The 18,618-nt window shown below is 45.1% G+C and overlaps 2 protein-coding genes across 2 annotated transcripts; one reads left to right on the top strand and one right to left on the bottom strand.

Moving 5' to 3' along the window:
- Nucleotides 1-9,232: 9,232 nt before the first annotated feature.
- On the bottom strand, nt 9,233-10,566 carry PtA15_6A636 (uncharacterized protein; the record flags this gene model as incomplete). Its single annotated transcript, XM_053170362.1, has 3 exons — nt 9,233-9,236; nt 9,416-9,604; nt 10,442-10,566. 3 exons carry the CDS (start codon nt 10,564-10,566, stop codon nt 9,233-9,235), a joined length of 318 nt encoding a protein of 105 aa, XP_053021561.1.
- A 1,971-nt stretch (nt 10,567-12,537) lies between these two features.
- PtA15_6A637 (uncharacterized protein) lies at nt 12,538-13,035 on the top strand (the record flags this gene model as incomplete). Its single annotated transcript, XM_053170363.1, has 2 exons — nt 12,538-12,611; nt 12,690-13,035. The coding sequence occupies 2 exons, from the start codon at nt 12,538-12,540 to the stop codon at nt 13,033-13,035; spliced, it is 420 nt and encodes a 139-aa protein (XP_053021562.1).
- Between the last annotated feature and the right edge of the window lie 5,583 nt (nt 13,036-18,618).

The following is an 18,618-nucleotide window of genomic DNA, read 5'->3' on the forward strand; positions in this document are numbered from 1 at the left end:
AACAGACCTCTCAACAACCGGTTGATGCCGGTCATCGAGGGGACTCAATCCCCTTTATGACCGGCGTGAGTACCCTGACCTTTCTATACCGGGACAGAAAGGTCATCAAGAGGGTTGAGTCCTCTCAATGACCGGTCTGCAGCAGTCATCAAGAGGGGTGAAGGGATGAATCCTCTTGATCGAGAAACACCAGTCGGTCATCAAGAGGGTTGCTTCCTCCCAATGACTGTCACCAACTGGTCATCAAGGGTATTGTGTCCTCTTGATGACCAATCTGTACCTGTCATCGAGAGGGATGAATCCTCTTGATGACCGGCACCAACCGGTCGTTGAGAGGTCTGTTTCCTCCCAATGACCGGCACCGACTGGTTGTTGAGAGGTTTTTTTCTTCTCAATGACCGGTTTGTAATGTTCATCAAGAGGGATGAGTCCTCCCAAAAACCGGTTTGCAACGGTCATTGAGAGGGTGGAGTCCTCCCTATGACCGTTACAAAACTGTCATTGGAGGCGTTTGCATGTGTATATTGATGTACAGCCCTCAATGGCCGGCACTGACCGGTCATTGAGGGGGGTGTTTTCCTCCCTCCGGCCATGGCCGGTCCACGCCGGCCTTGGAGAAGAGTACAATTGAGTGCTGGGGTGTTCACTCCATACCAACCTGCAGTGTATGGTTGTGCACTCCAAAAAGGGCTGGTTTTGGAGTATACCACATCCCACTCCAAATATATTGGAGTGGTCAAAGGTTCATGCCTTTTTTGGCGTGCATGTAGTCAAATTTTGGCGTGCCTAAAGCCTGACCCAAAATAAAACATGAAACTCAACAGTACCACTCTGAAGTAGGAGGGAGTTAATTGGTTAATTTAGTGATGGTGCAGGTGGTCATATTTTCTAGAAATAAAAAAGATGACTGGAAACTGGCAAAAGAAGAAAAAGATGGGAAATGGAGATGGAACATGAAGGCTTTCAGTTGATTTGTTAAGAAGAATGGAAAGATTTGCCTTCCAGATATAGAAACAAGAAAAAATAGGATCATCTAGGCTCTAAAAATTTGTGTTGAATACCAGGTAAACAAATCCTTAAAATACATGCATAGAGAGTTTTTACTGAGATGAAAACAAGTAACCAATGACTATGGTCAAGAAGGTTCAGATTATTCTGCGGGAGACGTGTGGTTCTTTTGATTGACCCAATTTCAATTTCAGTCTCATGAGGGATTTTTTGATTTCCTTTAACTGATTCATGTTCCCTAATGCAAAGAACTTATAGGAATAATCAGTATCAAGATTAATGGTCTCTTTTGCTTGAATTTCTAGAAATCTTTCTGTGTATTTTCCAAGCGCATCATCCATTTCATCCAGTAGCTCTTTGTAGATGGCTGTCTCCCAAGGTATATCTAAAGCATATTGACAAGACTTGAAACGATCATACCGATCAGCTTCTCCATGAACATTGTAGTATCTTGCAGTTTGCTTGACCAGCTCAAAAAGGTGTTTAGGCTTTGCAATATTTTGTGAACCCTGGTATCCCAGTGACATGTACAAGAGTTTGAGAAATTCAGGCAAATCTAAACTGAATACCCAAGAGAAGTAGGTAAGCAAACTTTTTTGGGTTAGTTGGCTGATTCACATTCATCAGGATATTGATTATATTGCAGCACTTACAGCCTATTAATATTTGAGTATAATTCATCCTCTATGAATACAAACAGATTGACAACATTGAACATCAGAATGTTCTGAGCATAATTCCATGGAATCTCAATTAGTTCATTCAATGGGTGCTTTATAACTAGCTTGTTGATTAGATCTTGAATATCGTCTTCATCCAACTCAGGATGCCTCATTGAAACCGGAAAATTGGTTGGCTGATTTCTAATTCTAGAATGGTTTGATTGATGAGATGAAATGAGTTTATTGATGTATTTTTGGCAAGAAAATGATCTGTCAAAGGCTTCAATTTTCTCAACAAGTTTTTTGGTTCTTTGAATGGTTCCTGTACTGTTTGCCAACCTTTTTACAAGGAAAACAAAGTTGATGACATTTTCTTCTTCTTTTTTCAGAACTATATTTTCCCCGTCAAGGAAAGAGAAAGAAATTATCCAAAATTCAGAGAGATGAAGTATCAGTTCATATTTGGAGACAAAGAAAAAAAAACCCATACCTTGCACAAAGTTATTTAAATGGGGCCAGTACCAATTTTCAGTCAACTTCTTCATGTTATTCCAAAATGCAAATTGGCCATGTATCTTTTTTAAAGTTTTTAGCACATAGTTGACAAACTGTACAACTGTTTCCTCATCATGAAATATTGACCTAGTTGCCTGATCACTGATAAATTCATTTTCAACCAAAAAATCAAGTGTCTTGAACACATACTTCCATGCTGAAAGGGTGTCAAATTTTTCCTTCAGATCATCATCTTCAAATAGAATGTTGAACTTTGTAACTATCTTTGTGATTCCTTCAAATATTGACAGGGATAGCTTTTCCACTATTGATTCTTCAATTCCCTCAATGAAGGGTGAAAATTGGATTTCATCATCTTTCATCAAATATTCCAATGAACCTGTGAGATCCTTGGATGAGCCTTTCAATTTCTTGGACAAAGTTTTCAAATCCTTGGGTGCACCAAAAATTATGTCCAACATGTTGCTGCTTGCATCAGGATTTCCCAGCTGCAAGAGCTTGAATGTTTTGAGTTTTTTAATTTCTTTTTCTGATTGCTCCAACCGTTTAATTGCCTCAGGAAGTTCTTGAAAGTATATTTTATTCTTCTCCTTCTGTTTCAAAAGCCAATTCAACTGTCTCTTGAGTTCTTCTTGGCATTCCTCTAAGTCTGTGGAATACTTTTTAAGCCGTGCAACCTTATCTGTGAATCAGAATAATATTGCATCAACTACAAGTGAAAATAAAAACCTGGTTATTCCAGCTAGAAACTGACAAGAAATAACTGACCTTGGTTTATATCCCAATTATTTCTTAACTCTAAGTCAAAAATATTTTTTTATGATCAGAATAAATCAGTCATCAGATAACTTTCATGAGCTGAGGGAAGAACTGACTTTTGGCATCAGGTTTAAGTTCCTCAAGTGGGATATTCTTTCTGGCTAGCAAGTGTTTTAGGGAAAACCAACTTTCTGATATATCTTTGGTTTCTCTTTTGTCAACAGATTGAAGTGCTTTTAAATACAGTGTTTAAAGAATTAATAAGTCAGAAAGTGAACACCCAAGGAATGATTCACATATATATATTTCAAGAAACAAATTTACCCTGGAGTGAACTGGGAGTACTTTTGACTTCATTGACTTGAAAAATTGAGTTTTTGCCTATGTGGAATAAACTTGAGGTAGCTGGGAGTGCAATTGAAAAGAAGAGGACAAGAATCACTGGGAATGCTTTCATGATGACACTGAAAAATTTTCTTCTCAGGAGGATAGAGAATTTGTGGGGAATAGTCTGTGGGATAAAGATAGGTTTTGAGGTGTGAAATGGCTGCGCTCTGGAGGATAATATGAGGAATTGAGGAAAAAAATAGAGTAATGAAACTCAATAATTATTTTTGAATATGATCAAGATGATATCTAAAAGAGAATAATGTAAATTGAGGAAGCTCTCAAACAGAATTGATATGGAATGTTGAGCAGGAAAACAGGTAAAAGTGTGTTACTTTATGGTAATGAGTATGGCCCACAGGGAGATAATTTTCAATTCAGACACTACTGACTGATGAGCTGATGAGGAGAGGAAATACAGGAAAAGGGGGCAGGTTATATACAAGATCTGAGGGGCTGAAAAGATAAAACAGTGAGAAAATTCAACAAAGGAGAAGGGGAAGAGAAATAAACAGGAAGACATGAAGATGAGACAAATACTGATGTCAGAGCAGGTCAATCCCGGTGAAAATGGGAGATGATTAAAGGGCTTTTAAGTTTCTGACCAATGTGGATTACTGTTTGATGCATATCTGAGTTTAGTAGTTGTTTCATGTTGAGCTGGTTGAATCCTGTATATTTTATTATTTAACAATACCCTAGCTCTCTTGAAGATGGCTTTTTCCCATGGTTCAACCAACTGCTGGCTCTTGCCTTGATTGCCCTGAGAGTTACTCATTTGAGGCCACGCCATAGAGAGAAAATAATTTTGATGAGGCTCATCAAAACCTGTGAAAAGCTGACTCTCTGCATGTGGGACAAAGAATGACTTGTCAACCAAGGCTGTGTTTAATTTTTCTGGTTGGCAAGTAACAATTGCATCAACACAGCCGTCCAAAATTGAAACAAAGCACTCAAACTTCTATGTGTCAGGCTTTCATTCTTGGGAACAGAGGATTTGTATGAGGAAGGGAGATTAAGTGGAGGGTTTTTGAAAGAGAGCGTGTCACCCTGTCATTTTGTGTCATCCTGTCATTTTGTGTCATCCTGTCATTTTGTGTCATCCTGTCATTTTGTGTCATCCTGTCATTTTATGCCATCCTGTACTTTTGTGTCTTCCTGTCATTTTATGTCATCCTCTCCTTTTGTGTCATACTGTCCTGTCCTAGTGTCATCTTGTTGTGTACACCATGGGCTTAATGGGTTGTCTTGGGGATGCATGTTGGGAGGTCATTTGGATGCAACTCCTGTGGCCGGGAAAAAGGCACACCCTGGATCCGAATAGTAAAACTACACCTGGGACATCTTTTCAAAATTGTCCTCTGTTTATCTTCTAGATGCTAAAAATCCATCCTCAACTGCATCCTCAGGATGCATGTCTGACCACCGGGACCAAAAATAAGCCCAGACACAGGCAGTGTTGAACTGCCAACCTCTAGCACCTTGCTAGGCAATTGATTGCCTTACACTACCCCCTGGCAACATCAGAAACACTCCCACACCTGACAGAAGGCAACCACGCGGGTTGGTAGTGAATCAGTAAGCAAGCCCGAGTGGGTTCTGGGACAGTACAGGCTGCTTTAGCAGTGAGATTTGTGGTGTAGAAAGGATAGCAAACCAACTTTCCTGTTGACATTGATCATGTGAAGGTAGAATGTGAAGGACAGGCCCAAATCTCAAATGCTGGTCTTGTGGTGCAGTTTGCTCACAGTCTCCTATCTTGTTCAATTATGTCTCCTGTTTCCTTTCCTATCATCCTTTTGAAGCCCTGAAGCACTGCGGGCTTCACAAACTAAGCTGGGGTTATGTACTGCCTGGAAGGCAGAATTTTGGATCCAACAGGATCCAGCTGCTATTGGCCTTTTTTCCCTGTTGGTTCCACAACTTGGCCTTTGGCCCCTGTGGATTCCTTATGGTGGGGACCAGCTTGTTGCTCATGTTGGTTCCACGGCATCAGCACCATTTTCAGCCTCCAACCAGGACCAGCTCAGAGTGGATCTGCAGAGGTGTTGAAAACTTGAGAAAAATTGATCTTGGAAAAAAGGGAGAAAAAGGTTGAAACAAGAAAATTTTAAAAGTGTTAGGTTGGGGGGATCAAGTTTTGCACCAGAGGCAATCTTCCAATGGGGGAGTTCAAAGTTGACTCCTGCACTTTTTCAGGACCAAAATTTGGGAAAAAAATGGACCTGAATTCCTTCCTGCAAAACCAATTTCCTTCACAAGGAGGGGATGCAGAAAGGGCCTTCCTGAATCAGGAAACACCCCAAATTTCTGAATCCATGGCCTCCAAAAGAGAAAAATCTCTTTTGGACACACCTCATCAGATCCATGGCCCCTTGTGGCCCAATGGCTGGTCCAGAGTCCAGACAGGCCATTCATGGCATCTGCACCTCTCAACCAATGACCAATCAAGACCAGTCATTGAGTCAATAATGGATGCAGTCCACAGAATACTCCCACGTACACCCCACTCAATGACCAGGTTGGGTCATTGAGTGGATACACAGCTCACTTTAACCAATACTCACCACTCAATGACCCAATGACCCAATGACCCAACCGGGTCATCAAGTGGTTACTCTCCACTTGATGGCCGGACCCACTCAGCAAGTGGATACACTCTCCACTTGATGGCTGGACCCGGTGTGGTAAGCCAATCCTGAATATGGCACCAAAATCAAAGTCTTTTCCCCACAATATAACCCTCTCTGGAATACTCAAGCACCCACCTCCCTTAAGGATCAAGGCCAGGACAACTCATACCCATCAACATGCCCCCCCATTCTCTCTTCACCCTTTTTCCCCACCTACACCAACTCAATAATCCTCAAGCATCCAGCTAGGCACAAGTGGGAGAAATTCACCCATCACAAAAAGCCAGACTATTAGGAAAGACCCTGGATATTCATCACCTTTTCCTCCCTTCCCAATCCAGCATAACAACCCCATCTTGGCACTAGCCACACATGTTATAACCATAGAGATTTCATCTTGGTTACCCCTTGTCCCCTTTGGTTTCAGCCCTTCCCTTTTCAGCCTCTCAAATGATATGTAATCCCTTTCTTCTGATGTTTCATTGTCTCTCCACATTCCAGCCTCATTCCAGAACTTTCCATCCCCATAGCATTTTTAGCCTGAGCCCCTTGATTGAGAATTTTCACTGTTTCATCTTTTCTTCCAACCACAACTCAGCTTCATAATATTTTCTATATAGTCTGCCCTCTTTGGCCCTACCTTTTGTTCCCTATTAGATCCTGTCCCAGCAATCCAGATCACTGGTCACCATTCACTAGCCTAGCTTATGCCATTAAATCAGAGTGGAAAAGCTTGATAAGTCTATGCCAAATATATCAGGTTGGACAGACTTTATATTATTCTTGACTCCTACTATTAGATTAGTATACCCATTAAAGTAAAACCCTACAGACATACCTCAAGAATCTCCATAGCCACACCTTTCCTTAAGAGTCCATACTCTTATATTCTTTTTCTTGTTCCCTGAGAGGCAGCCCTTTAAGCACCAAATCCCTCTCAAGCTTTATTCTTCCCTCAGACACCACCCCAAAAAGGATGGCAATGTGCATACATTGCCATGATCAATACATTGCTATTACATAGGTCTTACCCGGTCTTACCACCAAGTATAACCTTGTGATACAATCATGTAACTGAGATTTAAACTTGTTTTTACTTGGTTAACTGATCCCATCCCTCCCTACTATATTGCACATACATCCTGGAAGTGATTTTGGATGATTGTCCAAAATCACTACTGAGCACCCTGGCTCTACACTGGAATTATCCAAGAGAAGCTTTAGAGCATGGCCATAAGCACACATTGCCTTTCTTTTTGGGGTGGTGCCAGGTGTTTGAGGAAAGTAAGATGACCAGACACAGTTGGGTCATTGAGTGGACACCCGCTCCACTCAATGATAGTGTCAGCCTTAGAGTCAACTCAGCTGACCTAAAGCCTGCCTTTTTCTACTTTTTTACATATGAATTACTTCATATCTTTTTCATCTTTAGAGATAAAATTGTTTTGACTTCATATTCTGTTTCCTCAGGCAATTTTAACCCTAGTTACAACTTACCAATTCTTTGTAACTATACTCCTTCCCGGAGTCATTGAGTTGTGGCGGGCATGCGCAGTTGTGACGCGTCAGCGCTACCAGGCGCGCCAAACCACATGTACATATGTAAATTACATAAGCAAACTGTGAAAATTTTCGCAGTCTGGATCCCCCTTGCCTGAGGCGGATCTACAGACTTCAGCACACCAGAACCACACCCCAGATAACCCCAGGATCACCACCAAAGAGTTTACAACACTCCCAGTATACCTACTGTCACAGGCGCACAGGATATTGACAGTAAGTAACCTCTTTCACTGAACCTTGTTTATCTCAGAGGTACAACTCTGTGTCTTGCTTGATCTGCTCTTCCTTGCTGACCTTTGCCTTATCCTTGATTACAGGGCTGTCCCTGCTTGACCTGATTCTTTTTCTGTGGTTTTTGTAAGAAACAAACCTCATAGGTTTCCCTTTAAAGAACCTTGACTATCCAGAAGGAAGCTAAAAAATTGTGGCTGGATTAAACTTGTCTAATCCAGAGACCCTCCACGTTTCCTTGGTGAGAGGAGGCTGTTGCACTCTCTAGCACAGCTTGGCAGCACTCTTCTGAAGAGGTAGCATTGCCAGTGGATGTGCATTCCCACCAGAATAACCTTGAAAATCTGCTTAACCTTGAATCTTCTCAGTCTCTTTCTCTCCTTCTCTCTCTCTCTTATATTTGTATTTTCTTTATCCAAAGAAATCCAAATATTGCCCCCAATTTTCTTGTGTCCTGCTGTCACTATAGAGACTCAGGCTCACAGATAGGCTTGGCCATTGAGTGAAGTGGGTATCCACTTGATGACCAAGCCAATCATCAAGTGGGTGTGTATCCACTTGATGACTCAGTCCGGTCATTGAGTGGATAAACACTCCACTCAATGACCGGATGACGGGGCGATCAAGTTGGGTGTGTATCCGCTCAATGGGCGGGTGACCGGGCCATTGAGTGGAGTGTGTACCATCCAATTGGGGGGATGGTACACACTCCACTTGATGACCGGGTGACCGGGCCATCAAGTGGATGGTACACACTCCACTTGATGATCAACCGGGCCATCAAGTGGATGGTACACACTCCACTCAAAGATCAACCTGGTCATTGAGTGGAGTCTGTATCGACCCAAAGATTGGGTGACTGGGTCAGGTCATTGAGTGGTGGAGTATTGGTTCACCACTTGTGAATTGACAACCCAACTGGGTCATCAAGTGGGGTTTATGTATAAGTGTGTTGAAATGATGGACAGTGTTGACCGGCCATTGAATGCAATTGATGGACGGTGTTGACATCCAATGCAATTTATGGCCGGTCTGGACTCTGGGCCAGCCATTGGGTCATGATGAGATGGGAAAGTTTTGGACTTACCTTTTTTTCCTGCTTGTGTCCTGAATGGATTGCAACAACAGATGGGATAAAATGGGGGATTCAAAGTTGCACAAAGTTCTGAAGATTTTTGGCTGGGACTTTTTTTTTCCTGAATTTAGCTCCTGAAACAGTGCAAGAGTCAACTTTGAACCCTCCTCCTCAGCAATATCATCACATGTTTTTGCCCATGAGGGTACCTTTCCAGAGAGCAGGTGCCTGCTTGCCTCGGCAGGCAGCCAGCACCTCATGCTTGCCAAGCAAGATTTGCATCTGCTAAGCTGTTATGTTCACCAGCATTAATCCAGTGAGGAACCCCGCTTGGTTGCTGGCTTTGAGGGCCAGTGTCTGTGCATGTCCTTCCAAAAGTGTTTTTGTCCATACCAATGTCATCTGTATGGATTACCAAATTGAGTTGGCAATGGCTTCATCCAGGTACACCCAAGCTTAACCCCTCCCCGGGAGGGAAGAGCATCTTTTGAGGGTTCAGTATGCACAAAAGAAGAAGGAGGAGAGGAAGAACGACGAGGTGAGGGTGAAGATCATGTAAGAAAGAGGGAGAGGTCAAGAACACAGGGGGGGTCAGGTCTAGGGAGGCAAGGGCCTGTGGAGGGAGAGACGGGCGAGGAGGGCCGAGGGGGCTGGGGCGGTGGGCAGAGAGGGCGCGGAGTTGGGCGGGGTCAGGCTTGTTGGGGGCCACGGGAGGCTGGGCTGCGCTGACGACGGGGGCGGGTGGGGGAGGTTTGCGGGCCAAGCTGTGGCTAAAGACGGCCGCCGAAGCCGCCGTCAGCGTGTTTTGTGTTGGCCCTGGGCCCGCGACGGGGGCGGCTGAAGCAAGCAGGAGGGGCGGGTTCGAGCGTGTACAGCCTCTCCGTCAAACGCATGAAGTGCAGGAGAGGCTTGTGTCTAAAACGCGCATGCTCGCGTGTCACGGTTGGGCTTCTGAGGTCCTTTTTTTTTTTGTAAAAATCCTATAAAATACACCCAAATACCCAGTCAATAATAATGTTGGGCAGGGTGTGCCCAAGATGGGGTTCTTCATCCCCATCAAGAAGGATTTTGAATTTTTCAAAAATTGTATGTGTAAGATTTTTTACAAGCCAATTTTAGTTCAACATGACTTTGTTTTTTTTTTCTTCAAACCAAACCATTCCTTATGTAATCAATAGAGGACAAGATGGCCATCCCAGGATAGTAAACAAAATTGTTTTGAGGAATTTTGTGAAGGAGGGATCCTGGTTGAGAAGCCAAGAATCAACTTCAGTTCAATCCTGAAGAGTCAGATTTTCAGATTTTCAAAATCTTGAAAAACTTCCTGCTGGTCCAATTTTCAACATTTTCTTTTGAAAATTGGATGAGGAGGTCCGCATCATCCTTCTCTATCTCCGACCCAACTTTTTACCTCCGGGGAGATGGATGTACAAGAGGTGAAGCCGTCCAAAAGTCGGCTACACCAAAACTGGCCCACCGTGACGCGGTTGTAAGTCAGTTTTGGACTCAAGTCCCTCCTTTGGAGGGGTTGCTCCGCAACCAGGGCTGCCCGCCCCCCCGCAGAAGAGGGACTTCCACAAGTTCGGGGCGGGTTGGCGAGTGGGGACGAGGGCGAGGAGGACACGGGGGAGTTGGCCCCTGCGGCCGTCGAGGCGGGCTGTTTCTTGAACTTCTTGCTGTACGCAGAGGGCTGCTTGAGCAGCGTGGCGGGCAGCCGGAGCTCGCTGGTCATTGGGCTGCTCTCCCTCGTCCCCGCCGTCCCCCCTCCCCCACCGCCAGCAGAGACAGGGGGAGGGATGGAGGAGGCGGAGGCCAAGAGTGTTAAGTTTCAAGCAACTAAGATATTTATCATTTCTTGTAAGTGAAAGGTCAATCCAACAATCTTGGAGACAGACACTGCAAAAAAAACTGTGTCAACTGTGAGCAGTTGACATGTGGTAACTCTGAGGAAGCTTGTGGTCTTACACCAGCCTTACTCAAGGTTTGACTCAACCCAAGCTTCAATGCACAGTCACTGTGCACCTTGCACAGTGACTGTGCCAACAAAGACACTTGTGCATTCATGTGGAGTTACAATGGCAGCTTGGGTTGAGTATCCTGCATGTCAACTGCAAGCAGTTGTCCAAGTTTTTTTTGCAGTGAGAGATTGAAATGAGAAACAATGGGTGACTTCCCGTGGGATCTGGGACCCTCCCAGATGCCGCTTTAGACCCAAAAATTCTAGATTTTCGCAGGGAAATCTAGCTTTTTGGGCTCTAAACCGTTTCTGGGAGGCTCACAGATCTTGACGGGAAGTCATCCAATTGTGTACCTAAGAGCAGATCCGCTCGGTACTGAATAAGAATGAGATTAATAAATCTAGAGTGCTATGGTGTAGCTGAAGAAACCTTTGGGTTCTGAGAGCTGACAAGATTTATCTTGTCAGTAATCACGCTCCGTTGGATGCGCTGATAAGAAAGATTCTTCTTACTTAGGCTTGTGTGTCTTGTACCTCAAGATGCACCGATACAAGCTAAGAGGGATCTGGGACCGCAGTTGTCTGTTGCTGTGCACAAGAACAACTGTCAGTCTGTAGTCATTTATGACTATGGCTCAGCAGCAATAATCTTACCTCTGTTATTGGGGTTAGAGATTCTATTGCTGAGGCTGGACTCCCTGGTCCAGCCCAGTTCCACACGCTTGCGTGCTTGGACTTTGCTGATCTCCCCTGACAGTCTGGGCATCTCCCATCCAAGCCGTCTACGCTCTTTCTCTTCTGCACACGTTTCCAGGTAGGTCTTTGCTGCAGCACATAGCTACAGCCAAGACCTGTCTGTAGACCCTTGTGGTCCCTCCCCTTAGGGTAGGTTTTCACTAGGGTCAGTGTCTGGGTCTTGGTGGAGAGCCTCACCTAAAACCTTACGCCACCATGATAGGTCCTAGCCTACGGGTAAACCTGGTAGCTTGGATCTGGTGACAGGTGAGGTTTCTCCTCCTGGAGGCGGAGAGAAACAGGTGCCGCCGGCAAGCGGAGAAGATGAGGGCTAGCGCTAAACCCAAAACTCAGGGAGAAGCCTGAGCCTACGCGAGCCCCCCATCTCTAACCCAATTTACTCTCACACCTCAAAACGCCCAACACTTTAAGAGCCATTGTCCAGAAAAAACAAAAACAAAAAATTAAAAATACAAAACCCTCCGTCGTAACAGTCCAACAAGGAAACAACAGTACCAAGGGTGTAAATGCTATGCTACGCTAAAAAAAGCGGTGTTTTAGCGTTGCGTAGCGGTTCACCGCTACGTGCCCAGACCAGTTAGCTGTAGCGGTCCCCAAAACCGCTACAGCTACTGCTAAAATTAGCGTGGTACCGCTTTTTTCCCCAGGGCCGCAGCTTTAGCGCAGCGGAAATAGACCGCTTTTGCTACCAAAAAGCGCAGCTGTAGCTCAAAACCACTACATGCAAGCTTCATGACCGCTAAGCGCTGACGTAGCGGGTAGCACTTGCGTAGCGCTGAATTGCTGCACAATGCTACATACCCACAGCTACCGCAGCCATCTGCCGCAGATTCTTAACCACAATTGAATCCTTCCCCCTTGGGTGCAGTAAAGCCTGCCGTAAATGCTGTGTCAGCCTTGGTGCCGCGAATCAATCAACCATTTCCCCCTCCCCTATTCCACTCTCTGAAGTGCTCTTTTTACCGCATCATCTATCTGTCACCCCACATCATGGCCAGCCCCCCCTCAACTCCTCACAATCGTAATCCCAGATCAAAAAATCCGTGCAAATCCGCCCGTCGGGAGTCCTCACGTATTTGAACACCAAGCACTCAACCAGGCTATGTACCAACTCAACAAGATTCTCGCCGCTCTCTTGTCAGTCCCGCTCCCGCATCTGATCGCCGCCAGGGATCCAGAAACGCCTCAAAGAAAAGGAAAGTCACGGTCTCCTCAGATGATGATGCTCCCGATCCACACAATCCAAGCCAAACAGATACTACAACCAAATATCCATTTTCTGGAACCACACAAGTCGCCAGCCGCACCGGCGAAATTGTTGTAATTGACACTGCCCAGGATTCTGAAGAAGAGAACGGCAAGAAATCAGCAAGACCGCAGAAGAAAAAGGATGCGGATGAAGATAAAGACGGTTACGATCATGTTCGGCTATACTTTTATACCCCTGGTAGTGGTCCAAAACAGGTAAAATCATTTGATTACCAATAGTGTAATCCAACCTAATCCAACCCAAACCCCACAGGAACCCGACGACACCGCCTGGGCATGCAGATGGTGCCCCAACGAATTCAAGACTTCGGGGGGATCTTTTTATAACTTGAAATCTCATTGAGACGGGGCTAACCTCAAGGGCGCACTCCGAGCAGCATGCCGTGGTCGTCGTAAAGCCGTAGAATCTGGATGTAACCTTCCCCCCACAGCTGCTGAGGCTTCCTCCAAGCTCGCACCGGATAATACCTCTGGCAACGGTACTCTTATCGGCTACACAACAAAAGGTCGATTTGATAACAATACCTTAAACAAACTGATGGTGATTTGGATCGTCCGGCATTCTTTGCCCTGGATACAAATGGAAGACTTTCTGCTCCGTGTGGCATTTGACTATCTGGTATGCAACTCTGAACTTCGCTCTTGGGTTTGGGCCGCCACCCATGCGCATCAGCTATACCTTGAACAACGTATACAGGTTTTGAACGCCATCAAGGTATGCCTTCTCTATTTGTCTAAACAGAAGTCTACCGCGATATTGATTCCAACATGGCTTTTAGAACTCTGACTCACAGATATGCCTCGCATCCGATGTATGGACCACAAAGGGAAGCCACAAGGCTTTCCTTGGGATCACATGCTTCTACATTACTCAGGACTGGAAGTATTTCTGTCAACATCTCGCGATCAAGTACGTCTCCTGGCATCACAACGGCAAATACCTTGCTTCTCCCCTTGCAAACGTTCTAGTCAAGCACGGTCTTCACAGCAAGATAAGTTGACATTTTTATTCATTTCTATCTGCAGTAGTATTACGACCACTAATATTATGTTTCACAATGTTTACATACTTGCCCAGACCACAGACTCCGGAAGTAACAATTTCACAATGGCCAAGGGTGTAGCCTCGATCTTGCGTTTGGCTGATTTGACTTACTGGGACGTTGAGAACAACCATCACCGTTGTATCTGTCACGTCATCGCACTAATCTTGGGTGCCGGTTTGAAAGCCTTAAATCTTTCGAAGGCCATGGTTCAACAAGAGAAGGACGATCATGTGTTTCCAACCCTGGAAACAATCATTGAGGAAGTGGAGGATTTGGTTGAAGAAGATATTGTTGAGGTCAGCATTGAAGTATCGGACGATGAGGACAACCAGGTTGATCCTGATGACGCTGAACCCAAACACCAAGACTCGGTCCATCAAGAAGAGCTTGACACCAATCATGAAGAAGTCGATGATGCTGAGGTCACAGGCATAGGTTTCACCTTAAAAAAGGTGTGTTTCTTTACTTCTCACTCCATATCCAGTCCCAAAAACTTATTGATCACACATGAGCTTCAGGTTGATTACATATGCCAGCGTATTGCATCGTCGTCACAAAAGCAAGCCAAGTGGAAGCTTTGGGCGGAAAAGCTGGGCTAAAAAGGTCCCGGACTTATCGGGGGCTACGGGATCCGGTGGAATATTGCGTATGACAGCCAACAACGAGCGTACCTGGGTTGGAAAGTAATCAAGCAGCTTCTTGACAACAAGTCTGACAAGTACACTGGACAATCTGAGAATGCAGGCAAGCATTTTTTCAAGTCTTATGAGTTGAGCCCAAATGAGTGGGAAGATATCCATGATTTGAATACCATCTTGAAGGTAAGAGTCAGTTTCTTCGATTGTTTTTTTTTTGGCTCCAATGAGAAGGCTAACAAATGCTTTCAGGATTTCTTGGAAATGACCAAGCGAATGGAGGGTGATGGACCTAAGCTTTCAATGGTGTTATACGAATACGCGCGTGTCCTTGATACCCTCGAGAAAAAGAAGTTAGCCGCGATATCGACTTGGTTGGAGCCGATGTTTGATCCAATGATCAAAATCACCAAGAAGTACGCAGATCTAGCCCTCAAGTGCAACACTGTGGTCGTTGCCACTTTCCTTCATCCGTCTTGGCGGATGATGCTGTTCCAAAGCCGATTTGGATCCCATGTCAGACGGATCACTGCCTTGATACAAGCAAAGTTTAAAGATCGGGAATCACTCCTCAAGTCGCTCCGCCCAGAATCACCTCAACCAAAGGCAACACAATCAGAACCTAACTGCAACGCATCTGAGTCCGACTCCGACAGCGGAGCATTCAACTTCTACCCACAAAATCCTGAGGCCGTCAACATCAACACCGAAATTGAACGGTACACCAATGGTGATTTCCCCCTCGACAAGAAAGGATGTATCTTATCTTGGTGGAAGGTCAGTTAAATCTCAGTCTCTCTTCTCTCTTTACTGCAATTTTTTGACTTTCAATGTTACTTTTGCATATGTATTTAAAGCTCCATTCGAAAGATTTTCCAGTCTTGGGATCAATGGCCAGAGATTACCTGGCCTGTCCAGCAAGCTCAGCCAGTGTGGAGCGGACGTTCTCGGCGGCCGCAAACGTTTGCGGATCAGGTAGATCTGGGCTTGGAATACGAACAATTGAGCGTTGTATCAGCAGCCACATGTGGCTACGAAATTGGGTTAAATTAGGAGGAGTCTTCTCCGATTGTCAAGTGATTATTGATGCCGCACAGAAAAAAGCTAAATTTGCCCGCTTTAAAGAACTACGTGAACAACGACGTGCTCTGAAGAAGATTACTAAGTAGATTACTAAGTTATGTTCTCAATACCCTAATCAATCCTGTCAGTTTCATTATTATATACTCCCCCAATCATCTATTTCTATTCATTTTCTTCATATAATTCTCTTGGAGTGGTAGTTTTGGTAGCTTTTTTCCCTGGGTTTTTTTCTCCCCGTGTATGTAGAAAAGCGGCTTCCAAACCGCTGCGCTACGCTATTTTTAGCGGTTTGGCGCTACGCTACCGCTAAAAGTAGCGTTTCAGAGCTACGTGGCCGCTGAAATTAGCGCGCTAAACACAATTTTTTTTACCAGGGATTTCAAAAAGCTGTAGCTGTCTTTTCTGACCGCTACTATTTAGCGCAGCGTAGCAAGCCAAAAAACAGCTGCGCTAACCGCTACGCTGCGCTTTTTGTAGCGTAGCTGTTACACCCTTGACAGTACTACGTCAAAAGGAGCTATGATGTAGCATTCAGATGGTAAAAACCACCTGAAATAGAAGGTGTTGCAAGCCGGTGGGTACAGTTATCACCACCTGGTGTTTTACTTCCTGACCCAACCAAATACCGCGCAACAGCGTGTCTGCCTTATTGTCCTTGGACAAAACCCGCTTGGCCACTAAATCAACGCCTTCCTCCAACAGAAGATCCTGAATGCGCATCCACTCCTTGTTCGCGTGAATGTCTCTGGACTTCTTGTTGTTGATACCATTCTCAGCCGTTGTGTTGTCTGTCCACACCACCAAAGACGTGCCTTTCTACAAACAGATTTTCAGTAGCATCAAGAGACCCAAGCGGATTGCCACAGTTTCCAAATACAAAATCCGCCTTGGGTCTCCCTTTGGATCATACAACTTGAACTGAGCCCAGCGTTTCCCAACAAGGATCCCAATTCTGAACGGTGTGGAGGCGTCGCCTACCCACTCGACGTCAATTGGTGGGCCATAGCTAATAATCCTTGCGTGTTTGAAATTGTTCAGGGTATCTCTCCAGAAAGCTAGATCCGCAAGGGCATCGGGAGGGGTGTGGCAAGCTGCTTTCGTGTATTGCCATCAACGGTGGGCTGCTACGCTACACTACGCTACAGGGCCACTTAGCGTTAGCGTAGCGGCAAAAAGCGCCCGCCCATTTTGAGTAGCGTTAGCGCGCTGTTAGCGCCGCTACGCTGCGCTACTTTTCAGCGGTGCTAACAGCGCACCAATTGTTTGTTAGTGTTAGCGCGCCGCTACAGTCACTACGCTACGCTATGCTACAGCGCTTTTAGCGGAAAAAAAGGCCTTTTTTCAGCTAAAAGCACTGTGGTGCACCGTAGTGCGCGCTCTTTTGCGCCCTGCGTGTGTAGCGTTAGCGCAATTGCGCGCATCTTCTCTAACGCTACGCTAACAGCTAAATTAGCTGCGCACCCTTTGCGCGTAGCGTTAGCGCAGAGAAGGCGCTATTCCGCTAACGCTACGCTAAAATTTAGCGGAATTCCGCTACGCTACGGTTAGCGTAGCTGGCCCACCGTTGTTGCCATGACATGAGCCATCTATAGAGTGAGTTTAAACGGCACCTTAAATGCGGCAAAAGGTAGGCCACATGATTCAACCTGCCTGCCAGAACTTCTACGTCTTTGTAATTGAATTTGCTGTCTTTATTCAAAAAAAAAAGGAAGTATCTGGCCTATTCTTTTCTTGGGTTTGCCATCCGGTAACCAAACAGTCTTCTTGACTCCGTTCCAGACAAACCCAATAAATTTTTGTTTGTCTGAAAAATTCAAGAACTTCTTTTCATTTGTCAAGACACCTAGATCCAACGACTTCTTGACAATGTCAAGCATGTCCACGTCCTCTCCTTGTAGTCTGAAAAAGAGATTATTGTCAACCCATCTGAAAAAATTGACAAGGTTGCCAACCATATTTTTTCCCACCGTAAGCGTAGGGATTATTGGTGAAATCTAGCTCATCTAAAGATTTTGTGATGTTATACACTCAAACTCTTAGATCTTCTCAATATATCTATATATAATGTCAGCAGCCAAAACCACTCCTTCATTGACTGGTACTTGATAAGAGAAGACGTTCTGTCTTATAATCAAGTCGTATCTGAAACCGGTCAGGAACTTGAACTCTTCAATAATCTGGTTGACATTGGCCATATGCTGAAGAATCCATTCCGCAAATTCAGGAAAGTTATACATGTCTCAGTACGTCACATGGAAGTTTCAATGGTTAGAAGTCCATTTCACAAATGTTTGAGTCCACTCATTTGGATACTCAAAACCAGTATAGTTTCCATTCTTTTCATCCAATCTTGATCTCTTATTGGTGTGAGCTTGAATTGCATCTTTGTCAGGCTTGGTGATTCCAAGACACGAAGTCCTCTAGCTACACGAGCGACTACGGCGAGTGAGCGCGTCGGTAGACGCGGTAGGATGATGGTGTTAAAGTTTTTATATCCCTAATGGGATGTAACGGAGGGGCCGCGAGAGCAGCGGAATGGTTATGGTGCCCTCTGGGGCGGTTCTTACAGGGCCTGACGAGCAGGGGTAGTGGATCCTGTGTTGTCTGGGGTCCGACAAGCGGGGGTAGTTCGACAGATTCCCAAATAGATAGATAGGGAATAATTCCCAAGGTGATAAAGAGAAAAGAGACTGGACTTACTGAGAGTCCAGCGAGAAAAACAGTGAATCAAGAACGGTTCTAACACAAGCAGGACAGCGAACAGGTCGGCAAACAATTGGTTGGCAAGGGTGTGCGCTGATGTGCGGTTTAAGACAGTTGACGATTCTGGGGAGCAAGAGTCCTCCAGAGCCCGTTCTTTTATGCGGTTCTGGCGAGCTCTTCGGCTTGGTAAACTCCTAGCTATCCTCCCGATACATCTCATCGGAGAGCATAGCAATTTTACTGCTCATGATACTCGTAGGACCCGTATCTCGTGGAGACGAGTCATAGGTAACGGGGCCTCTTTGCTGGTTCTACGGAACCTTCCTACTCAACCT

The sequence above is a fragment of the Puccinia triticina genome, chromosome 6A, assembly GCF_026914185.1.
Source record: "Puccinia triticina chromosome 6A, complete sequence".
NCBI lineage: Eukaryota > Fungi > Basidiomycota > Pucciniomycetes > Pucciniales > Pucciniaceae > Puccinia > Puccinia triticina.